At 23.0% G+C, this 22,729-nt stretch overlaps 8 protein-coding genes across 8 annotated transcripts; 4 read left to right on the top strand and 4 right to left on the bottom strand. All coding sequences in view use genetic code 6, as the record gives it.

Moving 5' to 3' along the window:
* Positions 1 to 478: 478 nt before the first annotated feature.
* Positions 479 to 1,142, bottom strand: TTHERM_000257252 (hypothetical protein; the record flags this gene model as incomplete). Its single annotated transcript, XM_012798416.1, has 2 exons — positions 479 to 564; positions 821 to 1,142. The coding sequence occupies 2 exons, from the start codon at positions 1,140 to 1,142 to the stop codon at positions 542 to 544; spliced, it is 345 nt and encodes a 114-aa protein (XP_012653870.1). The 3' UTR covers positions 479 to 541.
* A 638-nt stretch (positions 1,143 to 1,780) lies between these two features.
* Positions 1,781 to 2,917, bottom strand: TTHERM_000257251 (hypothetical protein; the record flags this gene model as incomplete). The annotated part of the gene is made up of 2 exons (XM_012798415.1): positions 1,781 to 2,356; positions 2,711 to 2,917. 2 exons carry the CDS (start codon positions 2,915 to 2,917, stop codon positions 1,781 to 1,783), a joined length of 783 nt encoding a protein of 260 aa, XP_012653869.1.
* Positions 2,918 to 4,093: 1,176 nt separating this feature from the next.
* Positions 4,094 to 7,881, top strand: TTHERM_00257250 (hypothetical protein; the record flags this gene model as incomplete). The annotated part of the gene is made up of 2 exons (XM_001019180.2): positions 4,094 to 4,306; positions 4,366 to 7,881. Exons 1-2 carry the CDS (start codon positions 4,148 to 4,150, stop codon positions 7,879 to 7,881), a joined length of 3,675 nt encoding a protein of 1,224 aa, XP_001019180.2. The 5' UTR covers positions 4,094 to 4,147.
* Positions 7,882 to 9,407: 1,526 nt separating this feature from the next.
* TTHERM_00257230 (high mobility group (HMG) box protein) lies at positions 9,408 to 10,394 on the top strand (the record flags this gene model as incomplete). Its single annotated transcript, XM_001019178.2, has 2 exons — positions 9,408 to 9,878; positions 10,116 to 10,394. The coding sequence occupies 2 exons, from the start codon at positions 9,408 to 9,410 to the stop codon at positions 10,392 to 10,394; spliced, it is 750 nt and encodes a 249-aa protein (XP_001019178.2).
* A 432-nt stretch (positions 10,395 to 10,826) lies between these two features.
* On the bottom strand, positions 10,827 to 11,240 carry TTHERM_000257229 (hypothetical protein; the record flags this gene model as incomplete). The annotated part of the gene is made up of 1 exon (XM_012798414.1): positions 10,827 to 11,240. One exon carries the CDS (start codon positions 11,238 to 11,240, stop codon positions 10,827 to 10,829), a length of 414 nt encoding a protein of 137 aa, XP_012653868.1.
* A 141-nt stretch (positions 11,241 to 11,381) lies between these two features.
* Positions 11,382 to 11,753, top strand: TTHERM_00257210 (hypothetical protein; the record flags this gene model as incomplete). The annotated part of the gene is made up of 2 exons (XM_001019176.1): positions 11,382 to 11,404; positions 11,621 to 11,753. The coding sequence occupies 2 exons, from the start codon at positions 11,382 to 11,384 to the stop codon at positions 11,751 to 11,753; spliced, it is 156 nt and encodes a 51-aa protein (XP_001019176.1).
* Positions 11,754 to 14,352: 2,599 nt separating this feature from the next.
* On the bottom strand, positions 14,353 to 17,979 carry TTHERM_00257200 (transmembrane protein, putative; the record flags this gene model as incomplete). Its single annotated transcript, XM_001019175.2, has 7 exons — positions 14,353 to 15,303; positions 15,384 to 15,466; positions 15,542 to 15,722; positions 15,777 to 16,189; positions 16,250 to 16,787; positions 17,179 to 17,345; positions 17,502 to 17,979. The coding sequence occupies 7 exons, from the start codon at positions 17,977 to 17,979 to the stop codon at positions 14,353 to 14,355; spliced, it is 2,811 nt and encodes a 936-aa protein (XP_001019175.2).
* Positions 17,980 to 18,916: 937 nt separating this feature from the next.
* On the top strand, positions 18,917 to 21,235 carry TTHERM_00257190 (tetratricopeptide repeat protein; the record flags this gene model as incomplete). Its single annotated transcript, XM_001019174.3, has 1 exon — positions 18,917 to 21,235. One exon carries the CDS (start codon positions 18,917 to 18,919, stop codon positions 21,233 to 21,235), a length of 2,319 nt encoding a protein of 772 aa, XP_001019174.1.
* Positions 21,236 to 22,729: the final 1,494 nt, after the last annotated feature.

The following is a 22,729-nucleotide window of genomic DNA, read 5'->3' as shown; positions in this document are numbered from 1 at the left end:
ATAAGCAAATAAACAAAACAAAAATGATTCAAGATATTTATAAAATATAATTACCTGATAATGATTATAGATTGCTATTAATGCCTGAGCTAGAATATGAAATTCAGGAAAATATTTAAGAGTTGAAAGCTTAATAAGGAAGCAAAATTCTTTTAGGATCTATTATCTCTGCAACTTTTTTAACTTTTTCATATATTAACATGAATAATTATTTATCTAATTAAGATGATTAGATAAATATTATAAGTAGTAGTAATCTTTACTTTTTTTTAGATATAATATTTTTTGATTCATTATCTTAATTGTTAGTTGGCTTGATGATTGATATATTTTCATTCAAGTAATCTCAAATATTTTCAATAACATTCAGTGTTATTTCTCTTTTGATCAATACTCTATGTTTATTTTTATCACTTTATGGACTTCTATTTAGCACTTTACTTCTAGATATGGCATATGGTTTTCTTTATATCAGTGTTATATACGTGATTTATGATTCAACATAGAATTTTAAAAAAAGAGTTTTCTATTCAGGAATATATCATACATTCTCTTATGGTGTTCCTAGATTATTGAGTTTATTTTTAAAAACTTTTGAAGATAAAATAACCAATGTTTTATTAAATGTAATTGGAATAATTTTCCTTATATTTGGGAGTATTTTGCTAAACTTATCTTATTGGAAGATAGAAAAAGAAAGATAAAAATCAGTTAAATACTAAAAATTCTTAAGCTATCAAGGAATTGGGATAAAAATTAAAAAAATTATTTAATATTATAGTAATGAAAATATGATTTATTGCTTTGTAATGAGCTTTACTCTTGTAATGTCTAGTTCTAGGTTTCTACCAAATATGTATATTTCTGTTTTGAAAAATTAGAATGTAGATGTGTTTTATCAAGATTTACTGTCTCTAACATATTTTATAGCTTTTATATTGATTGGGTTTTTAGTTTTGTTTTATATTTGTAGTAGAAACTAGATTATTGAATTTTGCATGAAATTTACTTCTCAGTTGCTAAATATTAACATTATTTTATAAATAGCTATAATTATAATACTCTAATATCAAGATTAGATACCAACCAATGTTTTATTCTATATATTTGAGTTAATCACAATATATAATGGAAGTCTTCATTTATACTCAATGATAATATTCAATCAGTTACTTTCATGTTTATAAGATAATAGGTTATCCATAAAATGCATAGGATTTTCACTTATAAGTGTCATACAAGATTTAACTGCTTTAATTTTTCATTTTGATATATAAGAAACTGTGATAAGTCTCTTGATCTTATTGATTATAATACTTACTAAAATATATCATGAATATTATCATTAAAATAAATCATTTTAAATTATAGAACAGGATATAAATAACTAATGAAACCAAGCATTAAAATATTTATTTTCTCATTATATTTTTATTTATTTATTTATTAAATAAATTAATTTTAAATAAAGTCAACAAAATAATTCATTTATAATATTAATGTAAGTTTTTTTATTTTATTTTTTGTATTCTCATTTAAAGTATAAATCAATCATTTTGAAAGAGATTCTACAAAAAGAGTGACAAACCCATTTTTTGTTTTTATATTGAATTATTTATTGAGAAAAAAGAATAATTATTTGTTAATTAATTTAGGGACTAAGCATTTTAAGTTTATTTAAAGCATTTATTGAATAGAAACAATTTAGATATTATTTTATTATTTTTTGTTTTCGAAATTACAATGACTCAAATGATATTAAGATATGCAATTAGGTTATTCAATGGACAATATAATTGGCTTAATTCTTTAATAATTTTGATTGGAATTATTTTTTAATTAATGTTTTTGTTGAAAATAAATATCTTAATAAATTAAATTTACCATCAAAACGCAAATATAAATAAATGATTGAATAAATTTCTAAAATTAGATTACCTGGTAATGAAAACAGACTAATTTAAATACCTTAACTAGAATAATAAATTTAACAAGAAATTTAATATTATAAAATTAAGCATGATAATAAAATTCTTATTGGTTCTATCTTATCCTCAATACTTTTGAATTTATCATACAAAAATATGGATGATTACATTTCCTCGTAGGGAAATATTATAAGCGGTATGAGCAATAGCAATTTATATTTTAACTTATATATAATTTGTTTTGATATGCTACCCCAATTCATAATAGGATTAATGATTGACTTATTCTCATTTAAATAGTCTTAAAGATTTTCTATTGTGTTTACTGCTCTTTCTCTTTTGATTAATATTTTGTGCTTATATACATCTCCCAATGGATTTCTAATGAGTTCGTTTCTTCTAGGTTGGTCATATGCCTTTATTTATAACTGTATAATTTATATCATATACGATTCATCAAAAAGTTTAAAGAAAAAGCTATATAATTCAGGAGCTTTTCATACGTTTTGTCAATGCCTACCAAAGTTAATTATTTTTGTTATAAAAATAACTAACTTGCAATTACAAATTACTAACATAATATTAAATATTATTGGCATCCTATTTCTTATGGTTGGAAGCTTTTTATTGCATAAATCTTATTGGAAAATAGAAAAGAAAAGATTTAAGTCAAATGAGTATTAAAGATTTATAAGATATTAAGGATTTAACATTTCAATTAAAAAAATTATTCAGTATTATAGCGATAAAAATATGGTTTATTGTTTTGTTATGAGTTTTACTTTTACTTTGATAACTTCTAAGCCATTACAAAGTATTTTTATTTCTATTTTGAGAAACAAGAGTAAAGATTAATAAAAAGAAGATTATTTATTCCTATCTTATTATATGGCTTATTTTTTGTTTGGATTTCTCTTTGTTTATTTTATTAATAGGAGAAATTAAATTATTACAGTTTGGATGAAAATAGCTTCTAATTTGTTAAACATTGGAATAGCTATTTAAATAGTTATAATCATTCTAATTTAATATCAAGATTTCTTCTCTTATTAGGCTTTATTCTTTATTTTCGAAATACTTACTATCTATAATGGTAGCATTCATTTGTATGCCACTATAATATTTTATTAGCTGATATCTTGCTTATAAGATAATAGATTATCAATAAAATGTATTGGATTTTGTATTATAGGTATTATACAAGATTTATAAGGAATATTTTTTAAATTAGATTTGTAAGATATGGTATTTAACCTTCTCATTTTCTTGATAGTGGTATTAACTAAAATATATCACGAATATTATAAGCAAAATAAATCCTTCTAAAATATTGAATAAGACATCAACAATGAATGATCTAATTTCCTTTGAAAAGTAAAATATACTTTTATAAAAAAATAAACTCTATTAAAAAATTAACTATTAATTTATTTCTAAAAAATAATTTAAAAATTTAAAATTAAAAAAATGAAAACTCACTAAAAATAAATGCAAGTTTGTTTGTTTGTATGTTTATATTAATAAACTAGATATTTATTATCAAAGATTTTATATAATTTTAGATTTTTATTTTTTTTATTGAGATAATACTTCAAATAAATATTATTGATTAATTTATTATTTTCTACTTAAAAAAGAATAAATTTATAATTTAAATTTTTAATTTCTATTACTAAATATAATGTGTTGTGTGATTTTTAAAATATTTTTTACAGAATTTATTGAATTTAAGCATAGTTTTTTAATCTGGAAAATGTACTGAATATTTTTTTAGAAATCTTTATTAAATAAAAAAGCAATTTTCTATAAAATAAATTATAATTCAAAATCTTAAAATGAGTATTTGATTTTATGCAAAAAATAAATTTGTGATTTTGAGATGATATTCTTTGATAATTAGGTAAGAACTAATTAAAATGACAGTGAAAAATAAATAAAAATAATAATTCTTTAATTAAAAATCAATGTAAATTTAAATCAAGAGAAATGAAACAAAAAAACAAAATAATTATAGATTTTGAATGAGTGAATGAATGAATGATCTATAGAAGATATGACCAATAATTTTACTTTAGAATATGAGCTAATCAATCAATAATAGATATGTTAAAAGATATATAAATCAACTATTTAATTTTTCATAAAAGTAAATAAATATTATTTTTAAAATTGAAATAAAAATTAATAAAAATATATTATTGTAAAGAATCATAGAAAGTATGAAGTCGTAGGAATATAGCCTTTTCCCTCAACCAAGAACTCAACCACAAAGTTCTTATTAATAGGAAAATTTGTTTAGTCCATAGCAGAACTGGAGAGTGACTACTACAAATAAGACTCCTGCTGTACAGGTCTAGACATAACCTGCGTTTTTACCAGTAATTAAATATTCATTTTGAAATAGAAAATAAAAATAATCTAAATAATTAAACAATAGATAGTTCCTTCATCGGTAAGAGTATCTTAATTGCCAGTTAATTATGTTTTAACTCCATAACCAATAATTCCTGTCAGATCTAATCCTTAAATACCTCAATAAAAGATCATTTATCATTCTCCACAATAATTAAGTTAATAGGGTTATCAAGAAATTTAATAACAGCAATCTCAAAATAAAGAAATAAAACAAATCTAAGAAAAAGTCTAAGAATAAGCATAGCAATAGTTATAGTAATAGTAACCTAATCCTATCCACTCATACAGACAATAGTTGATTCAAGAATAGGTTCGCAGCGAATAAAGAAACGAAAAATAAAAAGAGATAGAAAAAAAGATCCATGAAGAAATACTTTCTTAATCAAAAAGAGTACATCCCTCCTAGAGGGTGTAATAAACACAGTCTCCTTTTAAATAAACTAAGACTCTTCTTTAAAGCATTAATATTCATCATAACGAAAGAGATTTGCATATTCAAAAATAAAATTAGAATTAAATTTATGAATAGCATAATTAATAGTACAATTAATAACCCTCTAATCTATTAATCTCAAGGTCTTATGTTTAATTACCTCAATAACCTACTGCTGTTTAGTGCGTTTCCCCTCTTGTTAACTCTTAAATTAGAGCAATATAATCTCCAGTTGTTCCAATAACAGGATAATTGTTAACTTCTTAAGTGAGAGTTTTACAGCCTTTAAATCCACCTATTGCAATAGCAACATCTACTGCTACTACAAGATTAATTCCTACTAAAACATCAAAATTAATTATAAATTAGATTGGAGCAAGTCCTGTCACTAGCGTATCTTCAGTTTTAACACCCCAATCTCAGCTATTTTCTTAATAAGTAATTAGATAGTCCCCAGTTACTTATGGTGTACCTTTAGTTCTAAGTTAACAATAATAAAGCTAAAACATTGTTAAAGTATCTTAAATCATTTAATCACCAAAGAATTAAATAAGTTAAGTGAATGAATTTGCTATCAATAGTGGATTTAGAAGTTTTCAGACTGATAGAGATAATTTCTAAAGAAATCCTGATTTTATTAAATCAATCGATGGAGGTTTTGGCACAGAGAGAGTAACTAAAGCAAATAAAACTGAAACTGATCTTAATACTCATTAATAGTAAGTTAGATAAATAATCTAATAATCTAAATTCCTTCTTTAAAATGATATCTTGCCTAAAAACGAAGAACTTAACTAATAATATTAAGGCTTGAAATAATATGAGAAACTCAGTCTTCAGAATAGATAGGATCAAGATAAATTCTTTTAGGATTTTGAAATGAGAAGAATGCAGTTCAACAAAAAGCTCTAGCAATGCAGCTAACCTTCTAATGCTGAATTAAATGAGTTTGAAGATCAGAAAAATATTTAATCAAATTTATATATGATTCATCAATAGAGAGTACAATTCGCTCCTGCTTAAGAAATTTCTCATATAGCTGTCTCTTAAAATATTTCCCTACAAAATAATCGCTCTTAACAATAAAACTTATAGAAAGCTTAGTAGGTTCCAAAGAATTTGAATTTACCAACAGAGTCCTAGACTTTGAAATAGCCTATTCTCACTGAATATGAGCAAAGCCTCATCATTCAACAGTAATCTACATCTAACTTTCCAAATTCTTCTCGTAATTAAATTGAGAAGACTGCATCTACTTCAGAATTAAGAGATAAGAATTATTAAGGCCAAACAAAAGAAGAGACAAGTGAGCAATATGAAACAACCTAAGGATTAGACTTGAATAATATCCAAACACCTTCAAATAATTAGCTGAAAGAATCTGAGAAAAAGCAATAAAATAACTCAAGTGATAATAATTATCGTCAAGATGAAGAATTAGAAGATAACCAAAATTACTAATAACCTGAACCCAGTATCTCTAATCAAATTAACTAATAGGATATTTCAAGATCTTCTACTGTCCATCAAGCAATTGAAAAAGATGTAGTCTATTCATAACAACACTAAGAATTCAAATAAAAGTTTTTAAAGTCTAAGGATCAGTTCTACCAAGAAAAGAGCTAACTTAGCGATAGATCAAAACAAATACAACAATCTTAAACGTAAGAATCCGAAAACAAAGACTTAAAGCTCGTTTAATAATAATAATAATTATCTTCTGTAGTCTAGGCTAATTAATAATTGAAAGATTAGATTACAAACAATAATCTATCCTAATAGTCTAACAGGTATCAATTGATAGATGAGGATGAAGATTAATAAAATACTGCAGGCATTAATTAGTAATAATTACAATAATAATAATAAGAATAAAATAATAATTCTAATCAATAAAATCAAGCACTAGGACAACAATAGCAATAATTGATTTAGCAATAAAATATTTAATAAATTTAATAGTAATATCTTTTATCTAGAGGATAGGCAAATGAATAACTTCTTAATTAAATTAATAATAATGACGAAGAATATTAATTGGGAGACCTTGCTTCTCATTAAGCTCATGTCTAAGCATAGTAAGATTAGTAAAAACATTAATAAAATTAGGAAGAGTAATAATAACAAATTAATTTAAATAATGATTAACAACAGTACTTGTAAAATAGAGGGCAAATTAATGATCTATTTTTACATTCATTAGAAAATAAATATCAAAAATAATTTAACTAAGAAGAAGAATTTGAAGATGAAAATTATCAGAATCACTAAGAAGAAGAATAAGATGAAGAATATGAGCAAAATCACCAAGAAGATAATTACTAAGATTTAATTGACTAAGATGAAAATAATCAATATGAACATCAAATATTACCTCGTGAAAATTTTGAATCAGAAGAAGAATATTAGAGATACTTACAAGAGCAATAAGAATACTTCAATATAATTAATTAATAACATTAAATTCTTACTCCTGGTCATTTTGATAATGAAGAGGATTACAATTAATACATTTCTTAAATCTAAAAAATTCAATAGATTTAATAATAAAATTTGAACTTATAGCTAATGCAACAATAATATTTAGTATAAAGAGGAGATGCAAATGAAGAGCTAATGCAGTAATTTTATTAAAACTAGCAGTATTAATAAGGTGCAGCATCTAATAATCACAACCAATAAGGTTAAGAAGACCTTATCAATTTTGATGACTACTAAAATCAAGAAAATATTTAATAGTAGAATTAAAATATTTAAGACATGGATTAAGAGTTTGAAAATGAACACAACTAGCAAATCAACACTAAAATTCATAACTAACAGTTCTAATAACAAATATTAAATCAACAAATTAATTAATAAGGAAATCATCAATTTATTCAACAGTAAATGATGTCTTAAAACTAACAGGTAAATTCTCCCTAGCATTATGATGATGAGGAGAGATTAGTTATGTTGAGAGAGTAACAGCTTCTATAAGAAAAGAAAAAGAGGGAAGAAGAAAGACAGTAAAAAATTTAGCAAATTGAGCAAGATGAGTTATTGAGACTAAGCTCTCATAGTTTAGGCAATAAGAAAAACTCTCTGAATCCTGATTTAATTTGAGCAATATTAATTATTTCTAAATTTTGTAAACTAAAATAAATTTTTTTATTTTTTTATCGTTTTTTATATTTTTATTATCAATTTGTAAAATTAATTTTAAATGTTAAAAGCTTATTTATTTTTGAACATTTAATAAACAAAATGAAATGAATGTTAATAACAATTGTGACAATTAATTTCATTTAAAAATAATATTTAAAAAATTATAGAACTAAATTTTTACTTTGATAAAATTGATTGAATAAAATTCTAAATCAGATATAAATAGAAAAACATACAGAATTAAGTGTATAAAATACTTTTTTAGAATGAAAAATATTAAAAATATTTGATTTTAAAAAATTAAAAGCTGAGAATGTTTTGTTTTTAGAGCCGCGCCTACTTTAATTTTTTGAAATTTTGTCTTTTCTTTTTAAATATCAATTAAAGTTAATTAATGTATTGCTTTTTTCCATTCAAAAGTTTAGAATTTAAAAAAGTATTAAAATTTCATTTTTTTCAAAAATTTTAGTTATTTTACATGATTAAAATTATTTTTTATATCTAAAAATCATAGATTTTTTGAGAATTTATTCAAGTTAAATATTAAAATGAAAACTTAATTTTAAAATTGGCTTTATATTTATTGAAATGGTGACTATATTAAAAAATATAGTTTCAAAAATTTATGCACTTTTATTGAAAATTTATTTACTCATATGTCTGTTAAATTTGTTCATTTTATCTTTCTTTTTTAAATTTAAATATCTAAGAAATGTAGCGCTTTCTATCAAAAGATATTTCATATTAGTTGTGTAAATAGATTACAAAATAATAACAAGTATATTAGTCATTTCTATGAATTTAGAGGATAAAAGCATTTAAAATCTTACAAATCTTAATTATTTGTTTAAATATTTATGCTGATTTTCATGATTTTGTGTTTATTAATGTGATTTGCATGGTAGAATAAGGTATAATTTTAACATTTAACAAAATATTTGTTGAAATTAGTTTTAACATAAATAATGACAGATAAATTTTGATGGTTGATCGTTTTAATCGATCTTTTTTTGAAATTAAAAAATAATGAAAATTTAGCGCAATGAGGAATGGTTATTTAGTTATTTTTTTTTTACTAATATCTTTTTTTTAATTAAAATGGGGGTTTGCTTTTAGTAAAGCTTATGTAGGACAATCATAATTTTAATTAATTTAATTAATTATGCAAAGCAAAATGAAAGGAATATTTTTTTTATATATAATCCAAAGAGGGATGCCTTTAACAATCAAAACAAAGCAAAGAAACAACAAACAAGCAAGAAAGCAAACAAGAAAGTAATTAGAAAGAAAATACAAGAAGCAAGCAACAAACGAAATAAAAAATTAGAAACAAAGTAAAGGAAGAAAGCTATAGGAGGTACAAGCAATATTTAAAGAGCCTTAACTCTTGCTAAATAGAGAGGCAATGCTAAATAAAATGCGAAAATCTAATAAAGAGAGAGTAAAATGACATTGGATGATGAGATGGGGTAAGGATAAGTAGGATGGTGGGGAAAAAAAAGTAATATTATAAGAAAAAGATAAATGAATTAGAATCATATAGGGTGATAGATGACTCATTCATTCATTCATTCATTTAAATATAAATAGAGGTTGGGGGGTTTTAATCATTCATTCATAATGAATGTACTAATGCTTGTTTGATAATTAGTTTGTTTGTTTATTTGTATGCTTTTTGTATGTATGTTGGTAGGAAGGTATTTAGGTTGTATTTTTTAATTAATAAATTGAATGGAAATATATTTTTTCTATTGGTTAGTAAAAATTCAATTTTACAACGAGATTATCCAATCAGAAAGCAGATACAAAAGACAAGGAGATCAATAATTTCATTATAAAAATAATGCAAATTGCTTTTGTTTTAATAATATCAAATAATTAAAAAAATACAAAAGAAAAAAATCAATAAAAAAACACATCAATCTAAAATGGCCAAATCAAAAGACGACAGCAAGGTAATTCATTTATTTTATAAAGCTTTTCTGATTCTACTTTTGGATTTCTGAGAGTTTCCTTCCTAATAGAGCCCTCAAAAATACTCCAAAAAACCCGCATAATTCAGCTCTATAACTTTTTCTTTTAGTGAAGGCTCTAAAAATCTATTATTGATGAGGAATTACCCTCATTTTGCAACTCTTTTGCCTCCATTCTTATAGACAATTGACTTATCTTTCTTTTTTTATTCAAAATAGCCCGCTCCCCCCAAGAGACCCTTATCCGCTTTCTTCTTATTCAAGTAACACAACTACGAATAAGTCAAGAAGGAAAACCCCAATGCCAAGATCACCGAATTGACCTCCATGATCGCTGAAAAGTGGAAAGCTGTTGGTGAAAAGGAAAAGAAGAAATACGAAACTTTATAATCTGAAGCTAAGGCTAAGTACGAAAAGGACATGTAAGCCTACGAAAAGAAGTACGGCAAACCCGAAAAGTAAAAGAAGATCAAGAAGAACAAAAAGGGATCCAAGTGAGAACTTTTCTAATGATAATAATTATAATTAATACAGCAGCACCATAGCATATTGACCTATTAATTAACAACATTTTGTTTTTATTCATATAAAATCTTAATAAATACAATATATACTATCCTTAACTAGTATGTTCATATTCTTGTGTGTTAGAGTAAGAAGTTATTATATCTTCTTTGAGTTATTATTTCTTTGTTTCTTCATTCATTTTTTATTTATTTGTTTGCTTGTTTGTTTAACATGCATTATCTAACTAACTAACTAACAAAAAAACAAACATACATGCATCTTTATTATCCTACTCTTTGTTTCATAATTAATTGATAATCAGTAGCTTTCAATTTATTAATAAAGGAATATTGCATAATAATTAATTGGAAATATAATAAAGGCTTTCATATCTTTATTTGCTTTATAACCCTATCTCCTTTATCACTAATGCTATTTGCTGGTTGCATCTTTGCACATATCTTTTTTTATTTCTACTTTTATCTTTTACGAAAATCTTTCCATTTTTTACGCCATATTCTTCACCATATTTTTCATGATTTTTACTGAAAAAATTCCTTATTTTTAAAAATTGTTTTTCAGCTATCCTTTTATAACAAACCCAATATTTTAATAGAGTCTCTTAAAAAAGCTTTCATTTCTATATTTAAAACATAAACAGCATATGGGTATCTCTTATCTACTCTTATTCTATATAAAAGTCTAAAAAAAAGAACTTTTCAAAGAAAATCTAGATAGTAACATTTGCACAAAAGTATTCTCTAAAACTTTATCATATAAATTCTGCTCTCTCTTCTTTTAAATTGAGAGCTATTGATCCTTCAAGCTATATGTCATTCAGTTGAAAAGTAGTAGGGTGAAAATGGCATTTTTACAAAAAATATGCAAAAATTATTTGGGTATTCGTGAGTTTCGTGATTCTCATGTTCAGAAAGTATACTGAAAATATAGCTGTTTGTAGGATTATGTGTAAATAATATGGATACGGAATGTGGGGAAAGGTAAATAAGTTAAAAAACTTTCATTGATATAAGGAAATTATTAATTTTTGAAAGCAAATACAAGGGAAAATTAAAGATAAAGAAGAAAAGAAAAATAAAAAGGAAATTAAAAGGCAAATATGCAAGGAAAAACACAAAGGAAAATTAGATGAGAAACAACAAGGGAAAAACAAAAGGGAAAATATAAAGCAAATATGCAAAGGCATAATTAATTAGGAGAAGTAGTAGAGATTTCAAATCAAATCTACCAAATAAAAATAAAATGGAACCCAAAACCTAAAACACAAAATCTACAATAAAAATCAGTTCCCCGATCTAAATGCTAGTGAAGAGAGGAAAATGCGAATGAATGCCTTTAGATCAGAGGGATGAAAGGAGGAAGGGAGAAAAAACAAAAATTTTTGAAAATTTTAATACAGAGGAAAAAATAAAGGATTATTGATCAAATCATCAATTTATTGATTGATTAATTTAATGAAATTTCAAATACAATTAATTAAATAAATAAATAATCATTCATCTTACGGGTTCTAAGTCAATTTTAATTATCAATTTTTTTTATATAAGCTCAAAAATCAAGTAAAATTTTTTATAAGTTTTTTGATAAGGATTGGATGAATGAATTTATGTATTTAAATTTAATTGCTATAAAATGTCATCTAAGTTTTTATGATTGATCAAAAAGTTAAAACGAAAAAAACAAAAAAATAACTCAAAAAATATATCTCGAAATTGACTATTTGAATAAAAATCAATCAATAATTTACTATTTTCGCATAATGCTTGTTTATCTATTATAATTTGTGTTGATTTATAGCAAAAGCTAACCATTAATTAATTATCAAAAATCTGAGTAAAAAGCTAAAAACTACAAATTTTTTTAATTGTTTAAAAACACCTCTTTTTATAATTGATTTCATTGTGTGGAAACACAAGGAAAAATTCCTTACAAAAAAACAAGAGTTTTTCTCTTTTTAATTAAAAGGAAAATTCCCTTCTTAAAATATAAGCAAAAGTTCCTTTTTAATTAAAGAAGAGGTTTTTCTAAGGGAGCAACTCATAAAGCCGCAAAAGCGAAAAAGTAGAATTTCTTTAATATAACTGATATTAAGTAGATCTTATCAGAAACGACAAACTTCGATCAGATTGATTCTTTTGTATCTCTTTTTTTAGATAGAGTTCGTCAGAAATTAAACTAAATAAATCAAATCCCCACAAAAGATACGTTAGATTTTATCAAAAATCAATTTTTTGTTTATTTCTTTATGAAACTCACAAATTAAATAAATAAAATCAGACAAGGAAAAAAGACTTTCTTAATTAAAATTTTAGTTCATATACAAATATTATATATTTAATCTTTTAAAGTACATCCAATAAAAAGATAACATTTAGCATTTCTTTAATTTTATTTTATGATATTATTTTTACTTCCTTCCATATTTTTTATTTAAAACAAAAAATGAAAATGAATTTAAAAACCTTGAAATAAATTTATAATCTTATCCTAAAAATATCAATTGAATATGAAGCAACTATTTATTAGCTTTTGAATGCAACATATCTTTTAAATTATTCGAAAAACAAACATTTTATATATTATGCTAGTAATATCTTCCATAAGCACTTAATTAATTTTTATGGAGATAAAAACTTTTCTTTAATACAATAAATTTAGAAATTTTATGAAAGTAGAGACTTCATTTGTAAAAAATAAACTTGATCAAATGAATAAGAAAAATTACAATTTTTAAAATAATATTTTTTTAAAATAAATTCAAATTTTTATGAATGAATTTTATTAAAAAATAAAAATTTAATATAATAAAAGTCTTATTAATAAAATAAGAATTTTTAATTTAAAAAATAAAACATTAAATGATAAATGTTTATTTGAATAACACTTAAAAATAAATAGTTTGCTTTTAATGTGTTTTAATTAATATTCATTCTATTTTATTAATTTTTATAATAAATAAATTATTATTTATTTAATTCTTATAAAAATTTTTTCTTTAACAAGATTTTATTTATTATAAAATAAATATTTTTTTAATCTCAATTTTTTCATTCATATTTTGTATATAAAATAAATATATTTCTGGCTGGCTGAATTGTTTGTTATTAAGAATGTTAAACTTTCTCTAACAAATTGAAATATAAAAGCAACTATCTAATTTTTTAATCTTTTATGAATTGAATCACATTATTTTACTCAAGGACCATTTTTTATTGACTTTTGCTGGATCTTTGAGTTATTAAAAACTATATCATTAAAATTATTTAAATATTAATTTACTCTACTTTAAATTTGTAATTTTAATTACTTTTTAAACGCTTATTATAAATTAATGTTTTTTTAATTTAATAAAAAAAGACTACTTCAATAAAGATGTTATATGATAAAAATCTATCTCAATTAATTCTATTTATCTTAATGATTAAAAGTTTACTTGTTTATTAAGAATTAATTATTGTTTTAACATTATAATTTATCTTATTTTTAAAAATTTTTAGAATTATTTTTTAATTTTTTTCAATACAAAAACTTAAATTATTTTCAAACAATTTATTCTCTTATTATAAAATCTTTATTATTTTGATTTAAAATCATTAATATTCGTTCCCCATTCATATTTTTAGCTTCATTATTTAATTTTATTTTAAATAAAAATTGCTTTTATAATAAATTTAATACAAAATTAGAATTAAATTTGATATTTTAAATTTATTACAAAAAGAAATATTTCTTTTTTAATGTTTTTAAATTCTACAAATTTTTAAAAATATTTTGAATAAAATGGAGCATTATTAATTTTTAAAACACTGAGATTAATTTTATTATAACTTTTTTACTAATAAAAATAAATGGAAGCACAAAAATGTTGAATTTTGAATTAATTATTTTAATTTTAAGATAATAGGTATGCATTTTAATTTTTAAATTATCAATTAAACATAGACTTGAGGTAGTTGGAGCAGATTTCAGAGCTTGGAAGTTCTTAGCCAGAACTTTTTATAATGAATTCGTTTGTTGATTTAATTGTCCAATACTGATTTAAAGAGTATACTTAATTTCCATAAATTCCATTCATACAAGATACAAGCCAAATTAAATTCTCGTCTGTTGAAATGTTAGTATCAAAATATGCTATACCACTTTCATAGACAGGGTACTCAAGATCAGCTACATAAATTGAGAAGTGAGCACCAGATTCTGCTAAAATTTAATTTAGGTTCTTTTTGCCAGAAGCAACAAGATCGTTGTATGATTTTTAAGATAAATTATGCTTTATGTAGAAGAGATAATCATTAGCACCTAGTTTATCAATTTTAATACTTTAATAATAAGGATGCTAGCTTTTTCTTTCGTAATAGATTTTCTGGCAATTCTCATTGAAATAGCCAGCTATACAATCAGTTGATTTGTCAGTTGATAAAGTGACTAATAAATCCAATTAGGCAAAGTTATTTTTATTCCACTCTAAAACTACTCTCATCTCTTTGTTTTGTAAGTTTTTATTCAAGTAAACTATCTATTCTGTTGTTTAATAATGCTCTGTTAATTATATTCTTTTGCAAGAGTAATTATATCCATCAACTTTAACAAAAATTGTGTAAGTGTTTGTGTACAAGTTTTTTACTAAAAATTGGCTTTAAATTCCTGACAACTCGACAGAAGGAGTATTATTTTATTCTATACATTCTTGATGATGGAAGTGTACTTATAAGTTTATTAATTTATTTTATATATCCTGATTAGTTTCAGCATCTTTAACAGTAATTAGTACTGATTAAAAGCTTACATTTTTATTTATTTGTTACTCATTCGTATCATCAAAAGTTTGAGAATAACTTACATCTAATTAATTATTTTTTTTATTGATCTTTTTCAATACCTTTTTTAAATATTTAAAAAATTAATAAAATCATTTAAAGATTTAGAAAATTAAATAAAAACAATTTCAAATTTATTTACTGATTTAGAAGGTTTAAAATCAATTTTTTTAAGAATACTTCCTGTAGTAGGACTAATTTTAGACACTCTTACTATTAAATTATCTAATTTATTTAAAAACAAAAAATAAAGATTAATAAAAATAAACTTTAAAAATATCATTAAGATTTAATTATTACGGTTAGCTTGGGGTTCGTAAGAGTACAGACAAACATTTTGCATGAAAAAATTTTTAACAGTAGAAATTGTGCCTTCTGCAGCTACAAAATCTGTGTTAGGTTGAATATCTCCCACATTAAACACTGATTAGAATCTGGAATCGAAAATTTTGATATGAGGATCATTAAAACTTTACGAGAGCTTTATTATTTCATTATATAATTAGAAATAAATATAAAAACATAATAAATTTACAATTATTTTGTAGTATGTAGCAGTTACAGAGACCCTAATTATAGCTGTTTAGCAATCATCAACACATTCAAATATTTCATTTTTAGAAAATTAAGTTTAATAGTAAATGTTAAAGTATTAAGAAAAAGACTTTTCACACTAAATTCTCTTAGTTACATCTGCATACTAATAAAGCTTATAAGTATCTGCAGTAGGATCAGGAATTTCTAGTTAAGATTGAAGCCCTGGTTTTTATGAAATAGGCTAATATTGATAGTAAACAACTAGGAATACCCATGCTGATAAAACTAACATACCTAAAACCAAAAACAGACATTCTAACTTTTTATAATATGAGCTGCTGCCAGAATATCTTGTACTTAGATAGTAACAAATTCCGATGATAACAAAGCTTTGCTAAGAAATTAATTGGCCTTTTGAATAAATTTTTTAAGTAAAATAAAAATTGTTTGATTTATATTTATTTTATTTACCTAAAGTAGCTATTACATAAAACCAATCTGCATATAACTTTCCTGTTATGCCACAACATTTCTTATTTAGACACTAGATCTAATTAAGTTTGTCCTAGTTTTGTTTGTCTAAATCATTTTCCCAAAAAACAGTTTATTAGTCCATTTCACAATCAGGATAGACTTGATCTTTTTATTTGAAAATATATTTATTGGGGCAACCAGATTTTACCAAAAAATCTTAATGGATCATCTGCATTTCATTTTAGCAGTTACTTTAAGCAAAGTTGCTAACTTCTCTTGCATTTCTATAAATCTTACCATTGAAAGATACAAACACCACACAAATCAGTAAAAGCAAAGTGCCCATAGACATATAATGATTCATTGATTTTGTGAAATTTGTAATTAAAATGGCTATTAAAGTAGATAAATATACACCTGTTATGTAAAATATAACTCTAATAGACCAAAAATCAGCAATTCCCTGCAAAGAGTGAATATTTTCTATTTTCTAAGTTGATAAAGTAGCATAAATCATTCCTCCACAAAAAGCTATCTTTATATTAAAATAAAATATAATGTAATTATTCTATTTTAGCTATATAAATTCTAATATTTAACTTAAAGGGTTATTAAATTATTATCAAATTTAAAATTTAAGTTGTAAAACTTTTACTATAGTGAATAATGAAATAATACATGATATTTATATTTTATGTTTGGATTTGATTGGGACATTCAAAGAATATAAATAAATATCTTTGATTACTTAATTAATTTTTATTAGTCAGTTATGAAAAAATTTTGAAAAAAATTTGAATATTTATCAATTAAATTTGATAAATTCAACCGCTCTATGTTGGTTGTGTGATTTATAAATAAATCTATAAATATTATCAATTTTGTTCAAAATAAGTTTTTTGAGTTTTAAGTAAGTAATAAATTACATTGAGAAGAGTAAAAGCATACAAAGAGATTCTGAAGGAAGTTGCTGTGTTTGAGAAAGCATATGCAGAATATGTTGTGCAAACCAAAATAATTATGCTTGCAAGTGAAATAGCAATAGTGATTTGAAAGAAAAGATTGTACTAATTAATGTTGCTCTGTAGCTAACCTATTTATTTTATATTTAAATTATTTATATAATTGCTTTATTGTGCTTATATTTATCAATTAAAAATTAATACTATGCATACTTATTTTCATTTTACTTATCTTAACATTTTATTTCTACTATATTATTTGTTTTTAAATAATCAAATTTAATTACTTGCATCATCTGACTGAGTGGTGGCTTAAAAATAATTATTAGCTGTGCTTTTATAAATGAAGAGTGTAATGACTGTAGTAAGTAAAAATATTGCCTTTATGATTGAAGCTATAAATAATATCTTAGAGAGGGTATGATCTTGTGTGTTATACCAATATTCAATATTTAGTTTATCTTTAATTTTATTAACATCTTTCATACACCATATTAGTGCAACTAATCCGAAAAGTGTAATTCCTATGCCTATTATGAATATGCTTTGATTACCGAAAAAAGGAAACTGATAATTTAAGAAGAATCCACATACTGAAAGAGCTATGCCTAATAGTATTTGTAATGCTGAAAAGTAGGTTTATCTTTTCACTATATCATATTTTCCCTAACATGTATAATCTTCTTAAGGTACTTCTAATTTACCTCCTGTCAACTCTTCAGATTTGAGTTTTCGAGAATAGTTAGATTTAAAAATGCTAGACATTATCTTATTTATTGTATCCCTTGCCTATTTTTTTTTAAAAGCTACTTTTTTACTTGCTTACTTCCTTAATTACTTTTAATGCTCTGATATTATTGCTTTTAAAGGACTTTAGTTTAATTCTTACAAATATTTTATCTAAGTATTTTTTATATTAAATGAAAGAATTCAATAATCAAAAGAAAATAAATCTTTGTTAATTTCTTTCTTTCTTGACATTAACAAGTAAAATTAATTGCTAACAATTGTGATTTATGAATCTAAATAAAATCTAATGAATTTATTAATTTTTTCACTGATTTAGTTAGTAAGATATCCAATAATTTATTTATTAATTTTGAATTAATTTAAAATGCTCTATTATTTCTTTGTATGTATATATGTATCTTCTGTGTTTACTAATTTATAAATTTTAAATATCTTTTTAATCTTTTACTATAATTTTTACTGATTCTCTTTTTAACATAATTGTCTTTCAAAATTGGTAAAAAATTCAAAAGAGTTTTTTTAAAAAGCAATTTATCAAATTTATTAACTAATAAATCTAATAATAATTGTTGTTTTAATCTGTCTATTTTTATCACATTGAAAGCAGATCCAATATTTATTGTAATTATGAATATAAACTTTCATAAATTAAATATAAAATGTCATAAAAATTCAAAAATTAATTTCTTAAGGTGTTAGGAGATTAATTCTTAAAAAAGTTATGTTATATGTAGAAAATTAGCTGATATTTTTTTTGAGTAGCTTTGAACGAACAAGCTTATTTAAATTAACCTCAGCAGCTAGAAAAATTTTGTGAATCTACTTTAGTTATTGTGGCTTATTTTTTTGTCTAAATATCTGATCCCAAATTTTATAAATAATTAATTAATTAATTATTAATTGTTAATAAAAATAATTGTAACAAAAAATAAATTAAGATTACCAAGTTCAAATGGAGAATTCTAATGTTTCTAAAAAATTAGAAAGGATCATTCAACTTTTAAAAGACAAACAGCATCTAACAGTGGTTAATCCTAATGCTGGCTCAGGAGCATATGGACAGGTTATGACAGCAAAAGAGGAGAATGGTGAGGAGGTTGCTATAAAGATAGTTTCTGTTTTTGATGAAATTGACTCCATAGACGAATAAAAGCTTAAGGAAATCAAATCTGAAGCTTAGTTTTTATAGATGTGTCACCATCCCAACATAGTATCTTATAAAGGGGAATTCCAGCTTGGGAGTTGCTACTTTATAAAAATGGAGAAAGGCGAAATGTCTTTGTAAGAATTTGTTGATAAAAAACTCAATTAGGGAATGTCGGAGAAGCTTTTCGTGAAATTAGCGCTGTAAATGCTTTCTGCAATTTAGTATTTACATTCAAAGAATTATGTTCTAAGAGATATATCTTTAAAGAACGTGCTTTTAGACAAGGATTATAACATTAAGCTTTGTGATTTTGGTTTAGCTAAGGAAATAAATCCTTAGTTGGCAACGCAGGCCTTTCTATAATCTCAGGTTAAGGGAGTGCTCTTTTACTTCCCTCCGGAGGTTTTGGTCATGACTAACTTTAACAGTGAAGAAAAGAAATCGTAAAAAATATACTAAAACTTTGATGGTGATGTATGGGCGTTTGGAGTATGCATGTATTTGTTAGGAGGAGCTTCATTCCTTCACGTTTTGTAGCTAACTTAAGGTAAAGAAACTTTTTAGCTCTCTAAGCTGGTGAGCATCGAAATAAATTAAATACTGCTTAACACGCTTCAGCTAGATCCAAAACTTAGACCATCAATTGATAAGATAATTTAAGATTTTAAAAATATATAACTCAATTTAGAGAAAGGGAAAGACGATGAAATCGGATATTACTTTAATTAGACTGAACTATTTTAGTAGGCTCAAAAGGAAATAGATAATCATAAATATTAGGAAGCTTAAGTTACTCTGGAAAGACTTGTAAAGATAAACACACATAATGATTAGTACTTAGCATTACTTGGATTAACACACTTGGAACAGTACTAATGTGAAGAGTCTAGAAGTATAAGCTAGAAATGCTTGTCAATAAACCCAAAAAATGAGATAGCTTTAAGCTGTATGGGATACTATTATTATGAAAAAAACGATTTAAAGTAAGCGATGTGTTATTTGCAAAAGTGCTTGAATTTAAACCCAAAAAATTATAGAGCCTTAACTTATAAAGCATTCGTATTAAGTAATTAATAAAAATTAGATGAAGAGCTATTAACACTTAAAGAAGCAATCAGCTACAACCAGAATTATCCTTATTCAATACTGCAAATTGGCAAATGCTATTTCAAGAAAAAAATGTACGAAGATGCCATTACCTCTTTTAAGTAAGTAATAAAGTTGCTACCCACAATATTTTCTCCTTACTATTGTTTAGGAATTATTTATTATGAGAGAAGTGAATTTGATTAGTCTATTTCATACTTTAACAAAGCTTTGGAATTGAATTCTTCAAATTAAAATTGCTTGTACAGTTTGGCGAAAGTCTATTTAGAAACATTCAATTATTCAAACGCAATTGAAATTTTAAATACGTTAGTACGTCTTTTTCCCAGTAACGATTTGTATTTGGCTACGTTAGCACTAGCTTATTCTGAAATTAAGGATGAATAGAAAGTGATGGAATTCAGTCAGAAAAGTTTGTAAATAAATCCACAAAATATTTTAGCTCTTAATTGTTTGGCTTATTACTACTTCTTAAAGTAATAAAATTAATTAGCTATATAGTGTTTGCAAAGTTCAATTAAAGTTAACCCTTGCAATTTTAGAGCATACTTCTACTAAGCATAAATTTTATTGTCCGAAGGCAAACATGAAGATGCTATACTTAGTGCTAAATATTCTATGCAACAGAACAGTAAATTCCCTAATGCTTAATTCCTCTTAGGACAAGTGTTTGAGTAAATAGGAAAAATGGACAAAGCCATCAAATACTTCCAAGAAGCAATCATGATTTAGGCTAAATATGAATTGCCATACATAGATTTATCTTAAATATATCGCAAAAAGGGTTAATACGATGATGCCCTTTTCATATGCAAATTAGCTTTACAAAATAATATAAAAAGTGCTAAAATATATAACGAGCTAGGAAAAATTTATGAAAAAAAACAATATTTATCTTAAGCAATAAATTATTTCTCAGAATGTATTTCACTAAAACCTTCTGAACAAATTTATTAAAACAATTTAAAAAACTGTAAAGAATTATTAAGCAAAAGTAACTCTAAAATAAAAATTTGACAATCAAATTATTATAAAAAAAATATATTTAATTTGTATAATAAACCTTGTATATTAAATCTGTTAATTTATTCTCTTCATATTATATTATTAAAGATATTTAAATCTTTTAATTCTCATTACTTTAAAAGTGTATACAATATTTGTAAAAACACACTACTTACTTACTTTAATTAATTTATTTGACTTATTGGCTGATTAAGTGATATCTGTCTTTGTTTATTTGTCTATAATATTTTAATAATTTATTATAAAATATAGAGTCAAGATTAAATGTCAGTAAAACAAAAATTTTTCTACCTAAAAAATTTAATAGAAATACATTTTCTTACTTCCTCAAGTAATGATTTGAAAGTAAGCTAAAAAATGTTTTATTTTAAATAAAATTATATTAAAAATAATTAAAAAAATATTTATTAATATTATTAAAAGCATATTTTAATTCCATTCACTTTTATTTCAAATGGTAAAAATTTTCCATTTATTAATAAGTAAATTATTATTTCAAATTGCGATAAACCTTACAATTTGTTTCTTAAAGTGCCTTATCATTATATATAATTTTTTATTTCAAAATGATCCACTTTTAAATTATTACATAACTAAAAAATAAAAAAGAAACATAAACTAATAGAATATGATGTAACAAGAAGTTTTTCAATTAAATTATTGGTAATAAATTTAAATTATAGACTTGTAGTCTAATTATATATTTCTCAAATCTACTTTATCTGAAGCTAAAACCATTTTTATATTTATTTAAATAAAAAAAACTATCAAATTAATTTAATCGCATACATTTCATAATTTTTTACAGCTTATTTTTAAAAAAAGATATTAAATTTTATTTTTCTATTTCTTTTTCAAGTAAATTAGAATATAACTTAATCAAATTAACATGATAAAAAAAATATCAATTTCAAAACAAACAAACAAATAAATAATAAAAATATTAATTTAAAGCATTAAAATAAATTTATCTAATTGGTATTTAAATAAATTAAAAAACAAAAAATTTATAAAATTAAATAACTTCTCATATTAAAAAATGATGAATTATAATAAGAAACTTAATTATTCTCAACAAAACAAAAAGATTTTTCAAAATTTGAATTAATAAATAAATAACTAATTTCAATTTATTAATTTTTAAGAAAATATTAAAATAAAAGCTAATAAAATAAATTTTTAAACATTAGATGAAGTAAATTTTAATTCTGATATTGAAATATTATTATTTTATTTTCATTTTTTATCATAAATAGTTTGCTTGTTATTATAAAATTGAGTAGCCATTAAAAATTTAATATTCAGTGTATGTAAATTAATTTAAGTATTTTTAAAAATAAAAACAAAAGTCTTAGTAAAAGGAATTTAAAAATGTTACAAATGACCTCTAATAATTTCATTACTTTTAAGGATCAACACATTTTAGGTATTCAAAACATTTTAAACAATGGCTCATTTATACATAATAATTAATTATATTTATTA

The sequence above is a fragment of the Tetrahymena thermophila genome (genome assembly GCF_000189635.1).
Source record: "Tetrahymena thermophila SB210 genomic scaffold scf_8254590, whole genome shotgun sequence".
Classification (NCBI taxonomy): Eukaryota; Ciliophora; class Oligohymenophorea; order Hymenostomatida; family Tetrahymenidae; genus Tetrahymena; species Tetrahymena thermophila.
The sequence above is the reverse complement of the archived record's forward strand: the minus strand, read 5'-3'. Positions and strand labels throughout refer to the sequence as shown.